At 38.1% G+C, this 19678-nt stretch overlaps 1 protein-coding gene across 1 annotated transcript in view; it reads right to left on the bottom strand.

Moving 5' to 3' along the window:
* Positions 1-19678, bottom strand: part of LOC136260005 (protocadherin Fat 4-like) — a 30706-nt gene that overhangs the window by 1418 nt on the left and 9610 nt on the right. The window contains exons 3-4 of the mRNA XM_066053599.1: positions 16007-17773; positions 190-15964 (exon numbers count right to left, since the gene is read on the bottom strand). Of these exons, the coding sequence (XP_065909671.1) occupies positions 190-15964; positions 16007-17773 (17542 nt within the window). The remainder of the gene's footprint in view (positions 1-189; positions 15965-16006; positions 17774-19678) is intronic.

The raw sequence follows: 19678 nt of genomic DNA, 5'->3' as shown, positions 1-19678 counted from the left end.
AAGCATTGTGCATGAATATAGTTCTATAGCCTAAACAATTAGATCCCTACATGGTCTCACTTTAAGGTGTAATATAAATCCATAGGTTTGGAACTTGGTAACTAAATTTGTTGTCATAGTTTTGATAGATGTGCCACAAGAAAATGATTGTGTAAGTTGATCCTGTACTTACTGTCTAGCATAACTTACATATCATCTCTTTGTTGCTCACTGAATCCATCAGATATATCGTGCACAAATAATGAGCCTCTGTCACTTTGTTGCTTGATTAAAAATTCTATTCCTTGTCTGAATTGGTCACTGTTGTTTCTTACAAATTCAGCTGTTTTGCAGGTGTACACATCAAGAACATTGCTTCTGCTGAACACATCAATAATGACAAAAGCAGTATGTCTTCCTGGTTGTCCTGGGGCATTGTCCAATACTTCAACATAAAATTGATATCTTGTTGATAGTGGATCTGAAATTCTCCTACCACGATAAATGTATCCTGTATCTGGGTCTATGATAAATGGATGATCTTCAGATGAGACTTGACCTACTTCTCCCAAAAGACGATATTTAATTTGTCCACTGTTGCCAAAGTCTTTGTCAAATGCAACTACCTGCAGCACCACATCTTCAGGATCAGGCTCACTCCACTGCAATACTTGTCCAGTATAAACTTGAGATGTAAATTGGGGATTGGAGTTTCCCACTGAAAGAGAAAATGTGATAGTTTGAACAATTACATTGGTGGGATAGTGACTAGCAAGGCCACCATCTACAGCTGTAATTCTAAACTCAGTCCCATCACTGTTCAGGCCAATTGTCCTGTCTGTTATAAGACGAGCTTCTCCATTTGTAACATTTTCCAGGTGGTAATCACCAGTGACATCATTTCCATTATTTGTAGCATTTATGAGGAAAGCAATCTCTCCATTTCTTCCTTCATCACTGTCAGTGGCAGTTATGATTAAAATTGTACTACCAGGAGGTGTCTCTACAACTGCGGTTGGTGGAGCAATGGGGGAAAATTTGGGTGCATTGTCATTCACATCTACTACATCTACTAGGACAATTGCTGTGCTTGTTAATGTATTAATAGGAGCAAAGTCTCTGGCTATAATGGTCAGATTGTAGTCTGCAATATTTTCTCTGTCAATGCCACCAATGGCACTAAAGTCTACCTCATTTCCAGCTATTGTAGCTCTTATAATGAATGGCACTTCTTCCTCACTTATAATCTGAAATGATATTCTGCTGTTGATTCCTGCATCTCTATCCGTGGCTTGGATTTGTCCAAGTGTATTTGGTGAGATATAATGACTTTCTACAATGCTGAATTCATATAGTAACTGACTGAATATTGGTTCATTGTCATTGATATCACTGATGGTGATGATTAAAGCTACATTAATTTGACTGTCAGTGGAATTAACCACTACTATTATTTCATATCTACTAATTGTTTCACGATCTAGTTCATTTCTGTTAGTTAAAATTCCAGCTGTTATTTGGAAATTGTCACCTGTGTTACCAGACAGGATTGTGTACAGAGCGTCTGATGAAGTACTAAATCCACTGTTGACTAGGAACTCGGTTATGTTGTATGAATATCGTTCTACAGTGAGTGTTTCTGGGAAGTTCAGTTCTATCGCTGTCACATCAAACACTTGGACTAGAACACTTGTGTTTGTTGTATTCAAACCATCTGTCACAAATGCTGTAAAAGCATAAAACTGCTGATGGCTTGGTGGTACAGTTGCTCTCAACTGGAGAACACCAGAGACTGGATCTATTAAAAACAAACCACTGTCATCATCTATAGAATATCTCAATTCAGAACTGGAGTCAAGATCATAGGCAATGAGTGCAACGAGGCGACCAGCTGGGGATAAATTAGTGATATTGACCAGGTATTCTGTTTGGTTGAAGACAGGAGCATTGTCATTTAAGTCAAGGACTGTAATAAATACATTGGCAATGGAAAACAGTAGTGGATTGCCACTGTCAGTAGCATTAACCTGTATGGCTATAGTGAATGGTGTTAGTTCTTTATCCAATGGTCTCAGCGTTGTTATAAGACCAGTACTTTGGTCAATGGTAAACTCATTGGAATCAGTTGACAAGTGATATGACACTGGACCAAAATCAACATCTGTTGCTATGATTCGCAACACCAATGTGCCGATGTTTTCGTTTTCAGTGATATTAGCGTAATATGTATTATCACTGAAAGATACATTGTTGCCACTGAACACTGGTCTCTCATCATTATAGTTGGTAACCATAATAGTCAAACTGGCATGAGCTTGTGTTCCACTGTTGTCTTCTGCATCTATGCTTATAGAATGAATACTAGTTGTCTCATAGTCAAATAACTGCAGTAAAGTTATGTCACCACTGAATCTGTTAATATTAAGCAATGTCTGGGTTTCAGTGCTAACCACCATGGAGTACCACCTTACAGTTCCATCTATGTTCCTTAGTCTACTCATAAAGTTAGAGCCACGGAATATGACTGTTGATGTTACAGTGTTCTCGCTGACATTTGTACCAAAAAATGGATCAGAAAATTGTAGCCTGTTATCAGGAGCTCGCTGAATGTTAATGATGACATGGACAACTTCACTCAATGAAGGAGTTCCCATATCAGACACATTCACTACCAGAATGTATATACGTGGCTCTACTGTTCCAAATATTAACACTTCTCCAATAATGTTATTAAGCGTTCTAATAGCAAACCCACTAACGTCTGTGGAGATGAATGAGTATGCTAGCAAGCCATCTTCTCCAGTGTCTTGATCACTACAAATGATATTTGCTATACTTGTATTAGCTGCAAATGTAGTTTGATTTAGTGTTACCCTAACAGTTTGGTCTAAACACACTGGCCTGTTATCATTTATACCAGACACACACACCATCACTAAAACTCTGGTTGAACGAGGTCCTGTCATTGCCACTGAGTCTCCATCAGATGCCTCTACTGTGACATTATAATTTGATACACTGTCATTAAAGGCTGCTGTAGTGACAATGTTTCCTGTTGTGGAGCTAATAGCAAATGCACCTAGGATTGGTGAAAATGAAATCAGGGAATATCTGATTGCAGACATTGTCCTGTTGTCAGTATCAGTTGCTGAAACAATTCCAACGGACGTGCCTGGGAGGCTTCTTTTTGAAACATAAAATTTGTATGTCTCATTGATGAATTCAGGTGCATAAATATTAATAGGATCTACAACAATAATTAGTGTTGCTGATGCTGTACGACTGGGAGAAATAGCAGTAGCTTCATCAGTACACAAAATGGTCAGTGTGTATGTAGTCTCCCTCTCATAATCTAAAACTGTTCGCAGTGTTACATCAAATATGTCACTTTCTGAACCACTGATTGTACTGAATGCTGAACCAATATTACCATCCTGTGCTATTTCTAATCTGGTAGTACGACCATCCATGTCACTGCAGGAATACTGTTTGATTCGTGTGCCAACTAAAGTTGTTTCACGAACATTTAGAAGTGCTGATGCGGATGGATTAATTTTGGGATTGTGATCATTGATGTTTATTATCAGTACATTAACTATAGTGGTAGCAGTTAGTGGTAGTGCAGGGGCCAGGTCAGTAGCCAGAATGGTTAAATTATAAGATGATGGACCAGAGTCCGCATCAACAGCTCTCTGAATAAAGATACTTCCATTAGTTGGAATAATGTAAAAAATACCTTCATCATTTCCATCCAGAAGTTCATATCGTACTCCATTAGGATCAGTGGCATGAACAGTTATCAGAAGTGTATTGATGGTTACATTTTCATATATAGACACAACATAAGAGCTATTTAGAAACTCGGGTCCTTCAGCATTAGCATCAAGGACTCTTAAGCTGACATTTTCTGATTGAGGTAATGGTGGGTTACCACCATCAGTGCAGGCAATAGTCAACATGTACTCACCAAACTCTAGGGTCATGTTTACATACAGTTGGCCAATAATTATTCCAGCATCTGACGTAAGTGTACGCAAATCAACTCCAAGATTTGGACTAATTCGATGACTTAACTGTAAACGAGAATTTTGACCAATATCATTATCAATACACTGGAAGGTTAGCAGGATAGTCTCCGGTGGAGTTGCAGTGGAAGCAACTACTTCAGTTGTTCCAAGTATTAACATTGAAGGTCCATTAATGTCAGTCACTTCTACTACAACTAATGCAGTAGAAGTGAATGTATTGGGTGATCCCCCATCTGTAGCCAGCACCTCCAGAGCATAGTGAGTCTGATCAACTACTAGCAGTGGTTGGGAATTTCTTATCACTCCACTGGTTGTGTCAATTTCAAACTTACCAGCAGCAATACTGTTGGCTATGTTATACATGACATTGGCCCCATTACCTCTGTCTGCATCATTAGCTGTTACTGTGATGATGTGCCTTCCAGTCATGTTACTTTCCATAACTGTGCTCATGTATGGTGTATTAATGAACACTGGAGGATCCTCATTGACAGATGTAATAGTAACACTCACTGTAGCTATATCATTTCTTGTGCCATCAGAGCAAAGTAGTTGTAGATTATATGTTGCCATGGTTTCAAAATCCAGAGGTAATACTACTGACAAAATGCCATCTCCAGAAAACATAAAAATACCATCACTGTTTCCTTGAACTATTGTAATTGCAGTGTTGTCATTTGCGTCGCTGTCAGTGCAAATAACAGTTGCCACATATGATGGAATTGGTAAATTTTCTGGCAGAGAAATGGGATATGTGTCTTGTGAAAACATAGGTGGATTGTTATTGACATCATTAACAACTACCCTCACAGCAGCTGCATTAGAACTGGAGTCTGCAGTGTTATTAGCAATAACCACAAAATTGTATGACTGTTGAGACTCATAGTCAATGTCTAATGTTACTTGTATTTCACCTGTGGCAGAATTTATACCAAATGGAAGGTTGTTGATTGGATTTAGTATTGAAAAATGTACAGTGGAGTCTGTCATGATTGTGCCTACACTAGTGTCAATTGTGGAGTGTTCATCAATTGCAAACAAATAAGTATGAGAGGGCATAAATCGAGGTATGGACCTCCCAGCAGGGTAGACAACAGAAGTAAAGTGTGCTGGATTACTCATCTTACCTCCATCATAACAGTGAATCTCTATTGTGGTTATGATGACTGATGTAATGTTGGCAGTATTTATCCAAACTATGTCACCGTCACTTGTTAACAAAAACCATCCCAAGTCATTGCCACTTGTTATGTTCATGATTAGCATCTCTTGTGAGTCAGCATCTGAACAATCAAAATGGCTCACAACAGTGTTAGCAGTTGTATTGTGCTCAATTTCTCTGATGGAAATTTGTGGTGATATTTCAGGAGTGTTGTCATTAACATCCAGTATGGTCACACAGAGAGGTACTGAACTCTCTACATAACCATCTGTTGCAATTGTACTCATTTCATAAATGCGAATACTCTCATAGTCCAGAGTGCCAGACACTTGAACAATCCCGGTAATTGGGTGAATGAAAAATGCATTAAATGGAGGAGCAGTTACAATGCTATATGTGACATGACCATGTGGGCCTTGATCACTATCAGTTGCAGACACATCACCCACTGATGTACCTAACTCAGCATTCTCAGACACTGTCAGGTTATATTTAGTTACAGAAAAAATAGGAACATGATCATTCTCTGGTATGATGAAAACAATTGCTTGTGCTGTAGCAGTTCGAGGTGTCATTCCTCCATCATTGCAAGTTATTGTGAGTGTGTATGAAGACCTTAATTCATAGTCAAAGCCTCCAGTGGAAAATATTACTCCTGCAGAATTGATTTCAAATGTTCTGTCAGAGTTGCCATCAGCAATTGTATATGTAGTATCAGTAATGGTGTCATTGTCTGTGCAACTAACTATCAGCACTTCTTGCATGCCAACAGCTTCAGAAACTATTGTACTGTATAGTGGACTGGGAACAAAGTAAGGAGCATTGTCATTGATATCTGTCACCCTTACAGTTACTACTGCATATGACACAGCTGTCAGATATTCAGTATAACTAGCTTCCACTGTGATGCTGTATTCACTGACCAATTCTGCATCAAGTAGTCGAATATTATAAAATTCTCCAGTTACTCTATCAAGGCCAAATGCATTATCAGTGTTTCCTGATGAAATATTGTATCTTACTTGAAGTGTAGAGTCATTTGAAGTGGCTGATAATGATGTTATTAATGTGAACAAATCAATGTTTTCGTTCACTGTGATTTCCACAACACTTTGATTAAAAAATGGTGCTGTAGGATCTTCCAGTCTTACAATAATTGACAAAATTGCAGTGGACAATAGCTGAGGTGAGCCGTTGTCAGTACACACTACAGTCAAATTGTATGGGGCTGGGAAGGAATGTTCATCTACTAGAAATACTCCCCCTGTACCATTGATAGAGAAATAGTAGATATCCTCTGGCCTAAGAGAATAAGATATTTCCATATTTCTCCCTTCATCATGATCGCTGCATACTGTATTTCCTATTAATGTGTTCCTGAGTGTTGTTGTAGTTATATTAAGGCGGTAAAGGGATTGATCAAATGTGGGTGGATTGTCGTTGTAGTCTGAAACAAACACTTGCACAAGAGCAGTGCCAGTTTGACGTGAATTATCTGAGGTTGTGAGGCCACCATCAATAGTTGCTATAGTTAAATTAAACATGCTTATTTGCTCACGGTCTAAATCAAGCAGTATTTTGATTTCTCCAGATGAGCCATTTATAAAGAAGTGATTGTTGTAGTTTCCATCAAGTATTGAGTAAGAAACTTGACCAAATATGCCAACATCTCTATCAGTTGCTGTCACTTGCAATACTACATCCCCAATGGAGGCCCTCTCAGAGATACTAGTGTGATAATTTTGAAACTCAAATGAAGGTTGATAGAGGTTGTTGAATATCACATTAATAGTGACAACACCAAATGATCTCATCTCTGGAGTGTTGACATCAAAGCATATTACCGGCAAGGCATAAACTGGTGTTAAGTCAAGTTGCCCAACCAAATATACTATGCCAACATCATCTACAAAGAAAATTTGACTAGGTGGATCAAAAGTAAAATTAAAGCATTCATCAGCATCTATAACATCTCTATCAGAGCATGTTAAAAAGGCAAACGGGGCACCTACAGGGTGACTGTGGTTGATGGACAGAATAGCTGATGGTGGAACCAGTGGGAGTTGATCACTGACATCCAGTACTTGTACTAGTAGCAGAACATCAGTAAATTGATTTACTGCATCAGTTGCTCTCACGATCAAACCAAACTGAGTTTGCATCTCATAATCCAATGTTTGTGCTAGAGATACCACGCCAGTGGCTGAATTTATAGAAAAGTGTTCCAAATCATCAACAAAGGAGTAAACCATTGGATAATTGTTATCAGGAGATGTAGCCATAATGTCAGTATAAGCTGCTGAAATGTTTGCACTCTCTTGTAATAGCCATTCATACCTAGTGTTTGTAAACTGAGGATCTGGTGGAGCATGCACTGAGATAAATACCATAGCTGAAGAACTTACATTGCCACCATCAGTACACGTCAAGTTAATTGTGTGACTTCCAGGAGCAAGTGAGCGCATTACTCTAATTGAAAAGTTACCACTATCAACTACTAGCTGAAATGGAGGGCTAATGCCATCCCATGTCACAGTGACATCACCAAACGTTCCAAGATCATTGTCATTACAAGTACCATTAATGATTCTGCTACCAACTGGTTGTGACTGTGGTATAATGGTACCATATACACCAGAGTCGAAGGTTGGAGTGTTATCATTTACATTCTGGATATCAATTTGTACTGTAGTATTTGCAGTGAGAATATTGGTACCATCATAACTACCACTGTCCATCACTGCCACATCAATTGAATATGACTGTCGAGTCTCATAGTCTATTGGTCTTACCAGTACAACTTCTCCTGTGTTAGGATTAATATAAAATGTATTTGAAATATCATGGACCAATCTGTATGTCAGATCACTGCTGTCTCCATCAGATGCTTGAAGCTGAAATATGGCATCTAACAACTGAGTATCTTCATGAACACTAGTAGCATATGGCAAATTATTGAACTGAGGGCTCATTGCATTGCCAAACACAACTCGAACACTTGCTAATACTGAAACAGAACAATTTGGAGTACCTCTGTCACTAACAAGAATCTCTATTAAGATGGAACTTGATGGATTAAGATCACTTCTTCTTTGTAGAATCAAACCACCATCGTTTGTGATACTAAATGTGTTGGGTGGTTCTGTGATAGTGTATTGTAGCATGCCATTGTTTCCTATGTCAGCATCAGAACAGTTAATACTGCCAACTGGAGAGTTATCTGATGAGTTACTATAGATGAGAAATTCATAAAAGTCTAGTGAACAAATAGGACAGTTATCATTGCAATCCAAAACCTCAATAGTAACTAGGGCTGATGTATTCATTGGATTGTCAGGATCTTGGTCACTAGCTATTACTTGAAACGATAGTGTCTCTAATGTTTCTCCGTCTAATGTTGATGCTAGATAAATAATCCCATTGATTGGATTGATTCTGAAAAATGAACTGCTTGTTCCAATGAGTGAATAGGTGACTTCTCCTTGTATGCCACGATCTGTATCTATAGCTATAACATTACATACCACAGTACCAATATTGACACATTCTGATACATTACACATGTAGGGGGTACCAACAAATATAGGTGGCACTAAATTCTCGAATGAGTACAATATTTCTACATCCACAACTACTTGTAGTGGAGGATCTCCCATGTCTGATACAGTAACATTTAGACTATATCTCTCTTCTGCATCATCAGATGCTATTGGTGTTTCAAGGATAATAGTTGATCCCTGAATAGTAAAATTGCTTGAGTGGCTTCCTCCAGTAATGGTATAAGTCAGTGTACCATCTAAGCCATTATCTCTGTCCACACATGAAAAGTTCAAAATTTCTCCATTGAACTGATTGGCTATTATACCAATATATATTGGCCTAGGACACCTGGGTGTATACTCATTGACACTACCTACATTTATTGTGACCATAGCAGAGGCTGATCTACGGTTTATGCTATCTGGTAAACCGTCAGTAGCAACAACAGTAAAACTATGTACTGTTTGATTTTCATAGTTCAGTTGCTTTAGTAGCATGATTGCTCCAGTTGTAGAGCTTATGGAAAATACTTGATCAGGATCAGATTCTATTGAGTAAGTTATTCTTCCAAATGGACCTGTGTCATCATCAGTTGCTGTAACTGTTAGCAGTGGTTGTAGCAGTTGGTGAATCTCTGGAATAGTCATTGTATAACTACTGGGAGCAAACATTGGAGGATGTTGATTTTGTTCTTGAATACAAATAGCAACTAGTGTTGTGTCTGACAGTACAGGGTGGACATTATCACGACAAGTAATAAAAAATGTTGCATTATCAACTTGTCTGTTTGCCAAGTTTGCAGAAACTTTTATTGTTCCATTATTAGTATCAATTGAGAATAGGTCAGTAGAAGGTGGGTTGGGTAAAATGTGATAAGTTATTCCTCCATTTTGACCAGCATCATTGTCCATACAGTTTATTGATAGGGCCACAGCATTTAAAGATGAACTTGCTGAGAGGTTTTGTTTATACATGTCACTAGCAAACCTAGGAGCATTGTCATTTATATCTTCAACAGAAACTAGTAGCAAAGCCGTTCCTGTTCTAGGAACTGTTTCTGATAAATCAGCAGCAGTCACTGTTAAGTTGTAACTCCTTGGACCACTTTCATAATCAAGTGATGATGATAATATAACTCTTCCTGTCATTGGATCTAGTGCAAATACATTAGTATTATCAACAATATCATAGCGAACTTCACCATCTGTACCAGTATCTGGATCTCTTGCAGAAAGGATAGCCACTAAGAAACCAATATAAGCAGTCTCTGGTACTGTAGTTATTATAGTTGACAGTCCTGGTGTGAATTCATTAACCGGATTAACTCGGACAGTAAGGTCAGCAGTTGCTGAAGCATTCTGAGTATCCATACAGGTTACCAGCAGTGAGTGCGTATCAGTTACTTCAAAGTCAAGTGTCCTTCCATTAGCAATCGATAAGTGACCAGTGGTTGGGTGTATAGAGAACAATTCATAGCTTCCACTAGGTAGAATAGCATACTGTATGGTATCAAATGGGTCAGGATCAGTACATGATATTTCTGTAAATATTACTTCACCGGATCTAAATGTTTCTGAGACTGCTGTCACATAGTGACCTTGTGTGAACTGAGGTAGAGAATTACCTACTATGTTGATGGTTAAACGAAGAGCTGCTGTGTTGCTTTGTGAAGGAGAACCACCATCAGTGGCAGTGACTGTATAAGAATATATTGTTACAGTTTGGATGTCTACAGTAGTGACTAAAAATAGGCAGCCTGTGATAGTATCAATGGAAATTACATCCTGTAAATTATTTTGTGGAGTTATTGTGTATCGTATTTGACCGTCTGCAGTCTCATTTCCATCTGCATCAGTAGCTACTATGTAGTAAAAACATTCTCCAATAGGTTGATCCTCTGAAATGGTAATATTATATTGTGAAACAGGCAGTATAGGAGGGTGTTGATTTTCCGAAAGAATTATTAGTCTTACTTGTGCTACACTTGATTGCTGAGGCATTCCCATGTCTAAACATTTTACTGTAGCAGAATAAGTACCAATAGTTGAAGTTCCATTGAATAACAAATTTCCGTCATCATCAAAGTAGAATACAGAGTTACCAGTTGTAACTGAGAGAGCAATTTCACTATTTTGACCAGAATCTCTATCTGTACACTGAAAGTGCTGAACTATTATTGGGACTGGAGTATTTTTAACTCTGCTCCTAATCACAGTTAGAGGATCTAGTGATGGACGGTTGTCATTTAAATCATCTATTTCAATGCGAAGTTGTGCTGTGGCAGAGAGAGGCTGTGATCCTGACTGGTCTCCTGCAGGAATTGTGTTGGTCGCTTGAATGACTAACTCATAACTTGCTAAAGTCTCAGAATCAATCAGTCCAGATACTGTGATTATTCCAGAGGTAGAATCAATAGAGAACGCATCTCCTGTGTTTCCACTATTTATGGTGTATTGGATCTGATTGTAATTGCCAAGGTCATTATCACTAGCAGTGATTGTAAATACTGAAGATCCAATACTAGGGTTTTCAAACAAACTGGTAGTATATTGTGCTTGGCTAAACATTGGAGGATTATCATTAAATGGTTCTATCACTATTCTCACAGTGGCCATTGAAGTAAGCCCTTCAGAGTCTTGACATTGTAACATAATTAAATGCTGTGTTTGACTTTCATAGTCTAGTTGGTTATTGGTGGTTAGCTCAATGCTTGCTGGATTTTGAGATGTGAAACCAATTGGTGTATTAGCTAGATTAGTCACCACAGACAAAGTTGGTGATAAATTATCAGCAGCATCATCTAAATCTTGGCAAGTTACACTAGATATCATAGTTCCTATCTGCTCATTTTCTAAAATTGCTACTACACGGTTGGAAGCATCAATTACAGGACTGTGTTCATTCAAGTTATCTAATATTATGATCACAATTTCAGAGGTGGTCAGTCCTGCACTGTCGGTTGCATATATTGTAATAGTGAAATCAGTCTGTGGGCTGAGTGTCTCATAATCTAGTGTAGCAGCAAGTATGATTACACCAGTAGTTCTATCTACAATAAAGTTGGTGTTGTTGCTAGAGTATTCAATTGAATCTTGATTTTGAGGATCAAAGTTGTGAGCAAATACCCTTCCAACTTGATATCCGATACTGGAATTCTCTGACAGCCTGAACATGTAGTTACTGTCATTGAACACAGGACCAACCATTTGAACCGAGACAGTAATAATTGCTCGACTGGTATCCATCAAAGCACCATCACTGCACTGTACATTCAAGATATATGCCATTCCTGACAACAAATTAATTTCTGCAGTATTCACAATAGTTCCTAGATCAGAAATTTGAAACAATTCATTTTCAGGGTTAATTGAGTATGTTACTGCTGCATTGCTACCACTGTCAGCATCACTACAACTGACCATTAATAATGGTGTGTTAGTAGCAACCGGAGATGTGAAGGAAGTTAAATAAATACTTTGTGTAAACCTTGGCTCATTATCGTTGACATCCAACACCATAATGGTTAGAGTTAGTGTAGAGGACATTGGTGTATATGGAGGTACAACATTAGAATCTTCATCACTTGCTTGTATTGTGAGTACAATGCTGTTGTCATAAATCTGTTGTTCATAATCAAGTTGACCAATTGCCGTCACCAACCCAGTTTCACTATCAATGGAGAATATATTAGCTTCATTCCCACCAATTATTGAATAGCGTACATTCTCATGTGGTTGGGAGTCTCTATCTGTAGCATTGGCAGTGTATATTAATGTTGCAATACCAACATTCTCATTTATACTAACAGATGTTGTAGTTGGAGAGAATTCTGGTGGGTGCTCATTTACTGGTAAGACAGTTACAACAATGGCTATGCTATCACTTTTTGGTGGGGTACCACCATCTGTACAAGTCACAGTTAATATTAGAGCCTCAACCATTTCATAATCTAAAGAATTCAGAACTCGTAAATTCCCACTGTCAGTAACTGCAAATTTATCATTATTTACAGAGTATTGTACCTCACCAAATGCTCCTGAGTCATTGTCAGTGCAGTTCACTGTGACAGGGTTACTAAGATTATTTGTATTCTCTAAGATTTGAACACTGAACATTCTTTCAATGAAAACTGGTGTTTCATCATTTATGTTAACTACATCTACTTGAACTAAGGCATCAGCAAATTGATTACCAGTAGTGGCTCGTACGTTGATTGCATAGCTCTCAACCATTTCAAAGTTTAATGATACTAATAGTGTGATGGCTCCAGTGTTACTATCAATAGCAAATGTATCCTGATGGTTTAGTAGGCTGTAAATAATGTTACCAGCACTAGATGATGCATTGACTCTTTCCACTTCAGTAAATGTTGCATTTTCTAGAATGCTGACACGGTAGGTAGATGGTGAAAACACTACACTTCCTGGAATTATGACTACAATGGAAACATGGACTGTGGTTGATAATGATGGTGATCCCATGTCTGCACACACTACATCAAATCCGAACACTTGAGAGACTTCAGGCAATGTCTCCTGTACTCTAACAATACCAGAGGATTCATGGATTGAAAAAAAAGTGAAGGTGTCATCTAAGAGACGATACGATACATTTCCATTCAACCCACTGTCTTGATCAGTGCAGTTCAATGATGGTAAAACCACTTCACCAGTAGCCAGGAAACTGTGGATACTAGCAATGTAAAGTCCTTGAGCAAATGATGGAGTATTATCATTAACATCTTTTACTGTAACATTCAATGTTACACTACTGGAACGTGGTGAAGTTCCACCATCAATTGCTACAACTGAAATGATAAATGTGGAATTTTGCTCAGACTCACTGTCTAAAGTACCAGTTAACCTAATCACTCCATTACTATCAATATTGAATGGAATATCATTACCATTAGTAAGAGTATAACTGATTTGTCCATCTCTGTGACTTGAAAGGTCCATATCAGTGGTAAACACCTGTGTTACAATACTGCCAACAGTGAGGCTCTCATTTATGCACACTTGATACTCTGTTTGGCTAAACACTGGGTCATGTTCATTTACAGGTAAAACAGAAATGAACAAGATTGCTGATGCTGATTTTGGTGAGGTTCCGCTATCTGAGATATTTACTGTCAGTTCATATTGCTGTTGAGTCTCATAGTCAAGGCTAGTAAGTACCGATAGAGATCCATCACTTGTTACTGCAAAAACATTGTTGGATGAGACAGAGTACATCAGTTCTCCATTTTCTCCCCGGTCATTGTCAGAACAAGATAGCACATCAAGAAGAGTGTCACGTAGAATGCTCTCAGCTATATTTACAAAGTACCTTTGCTGACTGCATGAAGGAGAGAATTCATTGACATCAAGAACATTGATAGTCAAATTAGCTGGATCACTTTCTAGATCTGTATCTGACACAACAATGGTTATTACATGAGACTGAGCTGTATGAAAATCTAATCTTCTGAGCAATATGATGGCACCTGTGTGGGAAATCATCAAGAACAGATCATGGTCTCCTTCTGTGATTCTGTAGGTGACTGAATCACCTTCAGGATCAGTAGCCTGCACTGTATATATGACTTCTTGTACAGGTGTTGTTTCATTGATATCAATTGAATCTGGGAGGTTTTGAAATGCTGGAGGATTAGTATTGTTGGGAATGATGAAGATAATAATTGTAGCAAGTATGGACCTTGCATTAATGCCACCATTATCTGATACATTAATTCTCAGGCTGTATACACTCTGCTGCATGAAGTTTAGAGGTTCATTGAGAATTAGCTGACCACTAGAAGTGATGTTAAATGTGCTCTCATCCAGCGTGTAGCTTAGTATTGCATTATTTTGAGAATCAATGTCAGAGCAATTTAGAGTGATTAGCTCACTATTTACTGGTTGTTGTTCTTCAACTCTTAATATTTCAGATATGAATGAACACTGAGGATCATTGTCATTAACATCCCTGACAAATATTGATACATTTGAAAATACACTGTTGGGACCATCTGATACCTGAACTTGCAACTGATATTCACTTGTGGTTTCTCTGTCAAGTAGCTCTCTAACAACAATGCAACCAGCGGAAGTGACTGCAAATTTCATTTCATCATTACCACTGGTTATGTCATACATCAACTGGTTATTACTACCACTACCGGTATCAATGCAAACAACCCTGTAATTTAGTTCTGCATTTTCTAGTACAAATCCAGTTGGGTTAGATACATTCGGCAGACCCATGTTAGCTTCAATACGTACTATTAGTTGTGCAGTTGTAGATAAAACAGGGACACCACCATCACGACATTGTATTATTAAAATATGATCAACTGTGTCCTCATTTTCGGGCAATACCAAGCTACCAGCCACAGTCAAGGCACCACTGTCAGAGTTAATGTCAAACAGCCTTTCAGCATTGCCAAGAGATATCTGGTACTTAATTTTACCATTTACACCAGTTTCATTATCATGACAAGTGAGTACTTGGATAAGTGTTCCCATTTCTGCCAATTCATCAACGGTACTGATAAACAGATATTGACTGAACACTGGTGCTATATAGTTTCCATCAGTAAGAATTATGCTTACATTTGTCATAAGATTTGTCATCCCATCTGTCAAGTCAACTCTCAGTAAGAAGTTAGGTGGAGGTGTAATAGAACCAGGATTATCAAGTTCTGTTAGAAGAGTGATGTACCCATTTTGAACAATACTAAAATATCCATTTGTCTGTAATGTGTATGTCAGCAGACCACCCTCGTCAATATCACCATCAAAAGCAGTTACTTGGCCTATGCGACTGAGTACTGGAGTGGATTTAGACACGTTAAAAGAAAATGGGCTACCTATAAATTGTGGAACATTATCATTTACAGGTAATACTGTAATGTTCACCATTGTAGTGTTAAAGAATTCTCCATCTGTACACTCCAGTTCATAACCATAATTCATGTTATTCTCATAATCTAGTGGCAGCAGTAGGAAGAAGTTACCATTTTCATCCACACTGAACACATTGTTTCCTCCGGATCTAACCATGACTGTAGTTCTACCATGTCTTACCATTTCATCTCCATCAATGCAAAGTGTGTTAAACACTGATACGTTGGTGGAATTAGACACACTCTCATTTACCAAAAAGGTATATGGGTCCTCAGTAAACATTGGGACATGTTCATTTACAGGTTTGATGATTATTCTCACTACTACTATGATGCAGTCCCTCTGAACAGCCTGAGAGTCACATGCTACTACATGAAGCCTAGTGAAACTGATTGCAGTTTAAAACAAACCCTGTTCAGTGTCTTCACCTACAAAGTAAAATATATCTCCATCAGCACCACTATCTGCATCTGTTGCCATGTAGTTCAGAAGTCCGGTGATGTCCTGATCAAATGATACAATAATTGTAGAAATTGGTGTTGTTTCATCAATGCTCACAAAAGTTACTTGATGTTCTATGACAGGTCTGTGTTCATTTACTGGAAGAACAGTTATCTCAATTAGTGCTGTTCCAGTCAAATTGTTCCCATTTGGTAAGCTGTTATCATAGCAGTAAGCCTGTAGTGAATAAGATGTGGTAGTTTCAAAGTCTAGAGTTTGAATTGCAGAAATGTTTCCTAGAATTGGATCGATTATAAATACATTACTGTCTAAGGAATATGTGATGGTTTGTGTCCCAATATCTCTGTCAGTGCAACTGATATTCATAAAGTTGTGTGGTGGTGGTATAATGTACATGTTGTTCTCTTCATTGACATAAGTTTCTTGCACCGACATCATGTAGACTCCTGGAAACTGTGGTGGATGGTCATTAATGTTATTTATAGTCACCTGTACAATCGCAGAAACTGATCGATCCGTACTTCCAGGAAATTGAGGATTAGCAGCAATTACTTGTAAAGTATACATCATACCACCGTCACTTTCATAATCTAATGGAGCACTAACTTTCACTATGCCATTCCCTGAGTTGATATTAAACACATCAAAATGGTTTGCTAAACTATAAATTATTCTTCCAGGTTCTCCTTCATCTTCATCTGTTGCATTAATATCAGTCACCTTGTACCCTGTAGATACTGTTTCATCAATGCTCACCATCAAATATGGGCCATGTTCAAGCACAGGGTCATGTTGGTTTTCCTCTTCAACTGCAATAGTAAGAGATCGGACCTCTCCCCTTACTCCATCTGTGCACTGAACCACTATGGAGAACTCTGCACCTGGTAGCAAAGAACCATTTACAAATGTTATATTGCCTGTACTTGTACCTATTGAAAATTTTCCATTGCTGTTCACTAATAAAGCATATGTCACTTGTGCATTGGTACCAATATCTGCATCATTACAAGACACAACACTGACAATTGCATTTGGTGCTATGTCTTGATTTATTATAACTGTTGACAGACCACTGCTGCTAAATACAGGTTGATTGTCATTTACATCACCTATTCTGACATTTACAGTTACATTTGATGACCTCCTATCCATTTCTGCCACATTGTCATAGGCTATAGCAGAAAATGTGTAGCTGTCCCTTGTCTCTCTGTCAAACGTTATTCTAGACAGAATTAGACCACTAGAAGAGGAAATTTGGAAGAACGCTGCATCTACTCCTTCCAACATATAGGTCACTTCAGTTCCATCAGGATCAACGGCACTTACCATACCCACAAGAGATGGTAGTAGACCTTCATCTATAGAGAATCCATACAAGGACATGGAGAAACTGGGTGGACTTAGATTGGGCATATAAATGGTTATTGCTACTAAACTAGTAGCATTCAAGTTTTCAATATCTGTACACCGAGCTTCATAAATGAATGTATTTTCTGATGAAATGTTTCGACTACGTGTGATAATACCAGTAGTCTCATTAATGGTGAACATTCCAGTAGGTGACACTCCCATGAAATGATAGCTCACAGCACCAGCATTGTCAGGATCAGTACATCTTATCATATTATACTGACTTGGCTCACCAAACTGTGGGAGCCGTATGGAGTAAAAATCTTCTGAAAAGCTTGGTGGTGATTGCCCAGACACAATGTTGCCTGTAAGGAATTTTACCTTTCAACGGTTTAGGTCAAATGACTTGATCATACATGCAACACGTATAATATTATGCTTTATAAATTTTACCCAAATATATTTGATTGCACTGCCCACTAGCAGTGGTACCTGCCTTATTGTGTATATACTTGCCCTAGTGTATATTTTAGGCTAATTCCTACACAACATTAAACACCTATGCAAGTATTGAGCATCAGCAGTTATATGTCCAGTATGGTTAGATGTACCTATAGTACCCAACAATGTATGCCATAACTGCAAGCTATGTTTGTAAGCCATGCATGTGTTGTACCAGTTAAATATTTTTCCTGTGGTTTACAATGCATGGGATGCAGCTTTACACCATGCCTTATGTGTGCATGTATAAGATCACTTTGTATAATGATTGTTGGTTTAAGTCTGGCTACTCTGAATTCATCATTTCAGCTAGTTTTGATGAAATTAAGCAATTGTATATCTTGCTTGTTTTTCTGAAAGTGAAAGTAACCACCTCAAAATTTATTCCATTGCCATGACAGACTTTGTGAACCAGTATAGCTAACACTTTACTGTATTTTTTCCTGCCACTTGTATAAGCAAATGTGCATGGTTATCGATCCTTTTCTTTACCAGTTTTTTCTCAGGTGGAGAGGCATACTATCAACTGTTCACCTGAACACAAAGTTAAATCACGGATTGCAGTTGTGCAACCACTACAATTAATCTGATTGGCAATGTATTGAAGCCTCGCGTTATCTAGTTTGAGCCCTATAGCTGGTGCCTAATCTGCCACCCCCATTCCCTGACATCACCTGTTTGTGAGTACTGATACAGTTACACAATAAGAATTCTTCTGCTTTAGATACAGGCATGAACAGTTCTGCAATCTTGCATTGCTATGATAAGTGACTTATTGCTAAAATATCATTGCAAAGTTGTTTGGAAAATCCACATGTGTGGTTACAATTTGTTATACTGATTGCATCGTGCCTATGCTGATGCATGCAACAATGCATAAAAATTTATCACCTCCATTATGTACCAAGGGTCTGGGGGTCTTGTTTATACATTAGTCTCTTATGCAGTTCACGTAGCTAAATGACATCAACATTGTAATTTCTCACTACTATGATACATGAATTTCTGGTTTTGGACAATTAGTTTTGTTGACAACTGTTAAAATTAAATTTATCACAACCACATAAGTATGAATGGTACAACCAATAGCTACAGGTATATATTGATCTTCCACACACACACACACACACACACACACACACACACACACACACACACACACACACACACACACACACACACACACACACACACACACACACACACACACACACACACACACACACACACACACACACACACACACACACACACACACACACACACACACACACACACACACACACACACACACACACACACACACACACACACACACACACACACACACACACACACACACACACACACACACACACACACACACACACACACACACACACACACACACACACCCAATTCTATGTTCTTTATATAGGGACCATGACTTCATGCCAATAAAACTTGGAATTTTCATTAAGCTATTCACCTCAGACCAAATTTCAAGTGACATCTATACCAAAACAGTCAAGCTTGGTAAAAATACTCCACTTGCAAATCCAGTCACATATAATGCTAGCATAATTAATTCAGGCCCACTCTGCATCTTTACTTTTTTATATTCTGACAGGCAGTTAGCAGTGCATTTACACGTTTTAATCAAAACTACAAAACCTTATAATATTGGATATTAAATTATTAGAAAATTTCCGTTTAATCTCCTTGTTTATCTTGGACACAAAGGAAGACAAGGTTAAGTCCGTGATGTGTACTACAGTATGCCAAACAAC

This window comes from Dysidea avara, chromosome 7 (genome assembly GCF_963678975.1).
Source record: "Dysidea avara chromosome 7, odDysAvar1.4, whole genome shotgun sequence".
NCBI lineage: Eukaryota > Metazoa > Porifera > Demospongiae > Dictyoceratida > Dysideidae > Dysidea > Dysidea avara.
The sequence above is the reverse complement of the archived record's forward strand: the minus strand, read 5'-3'. Positions and strand labels throughout refer to the sequence as shown.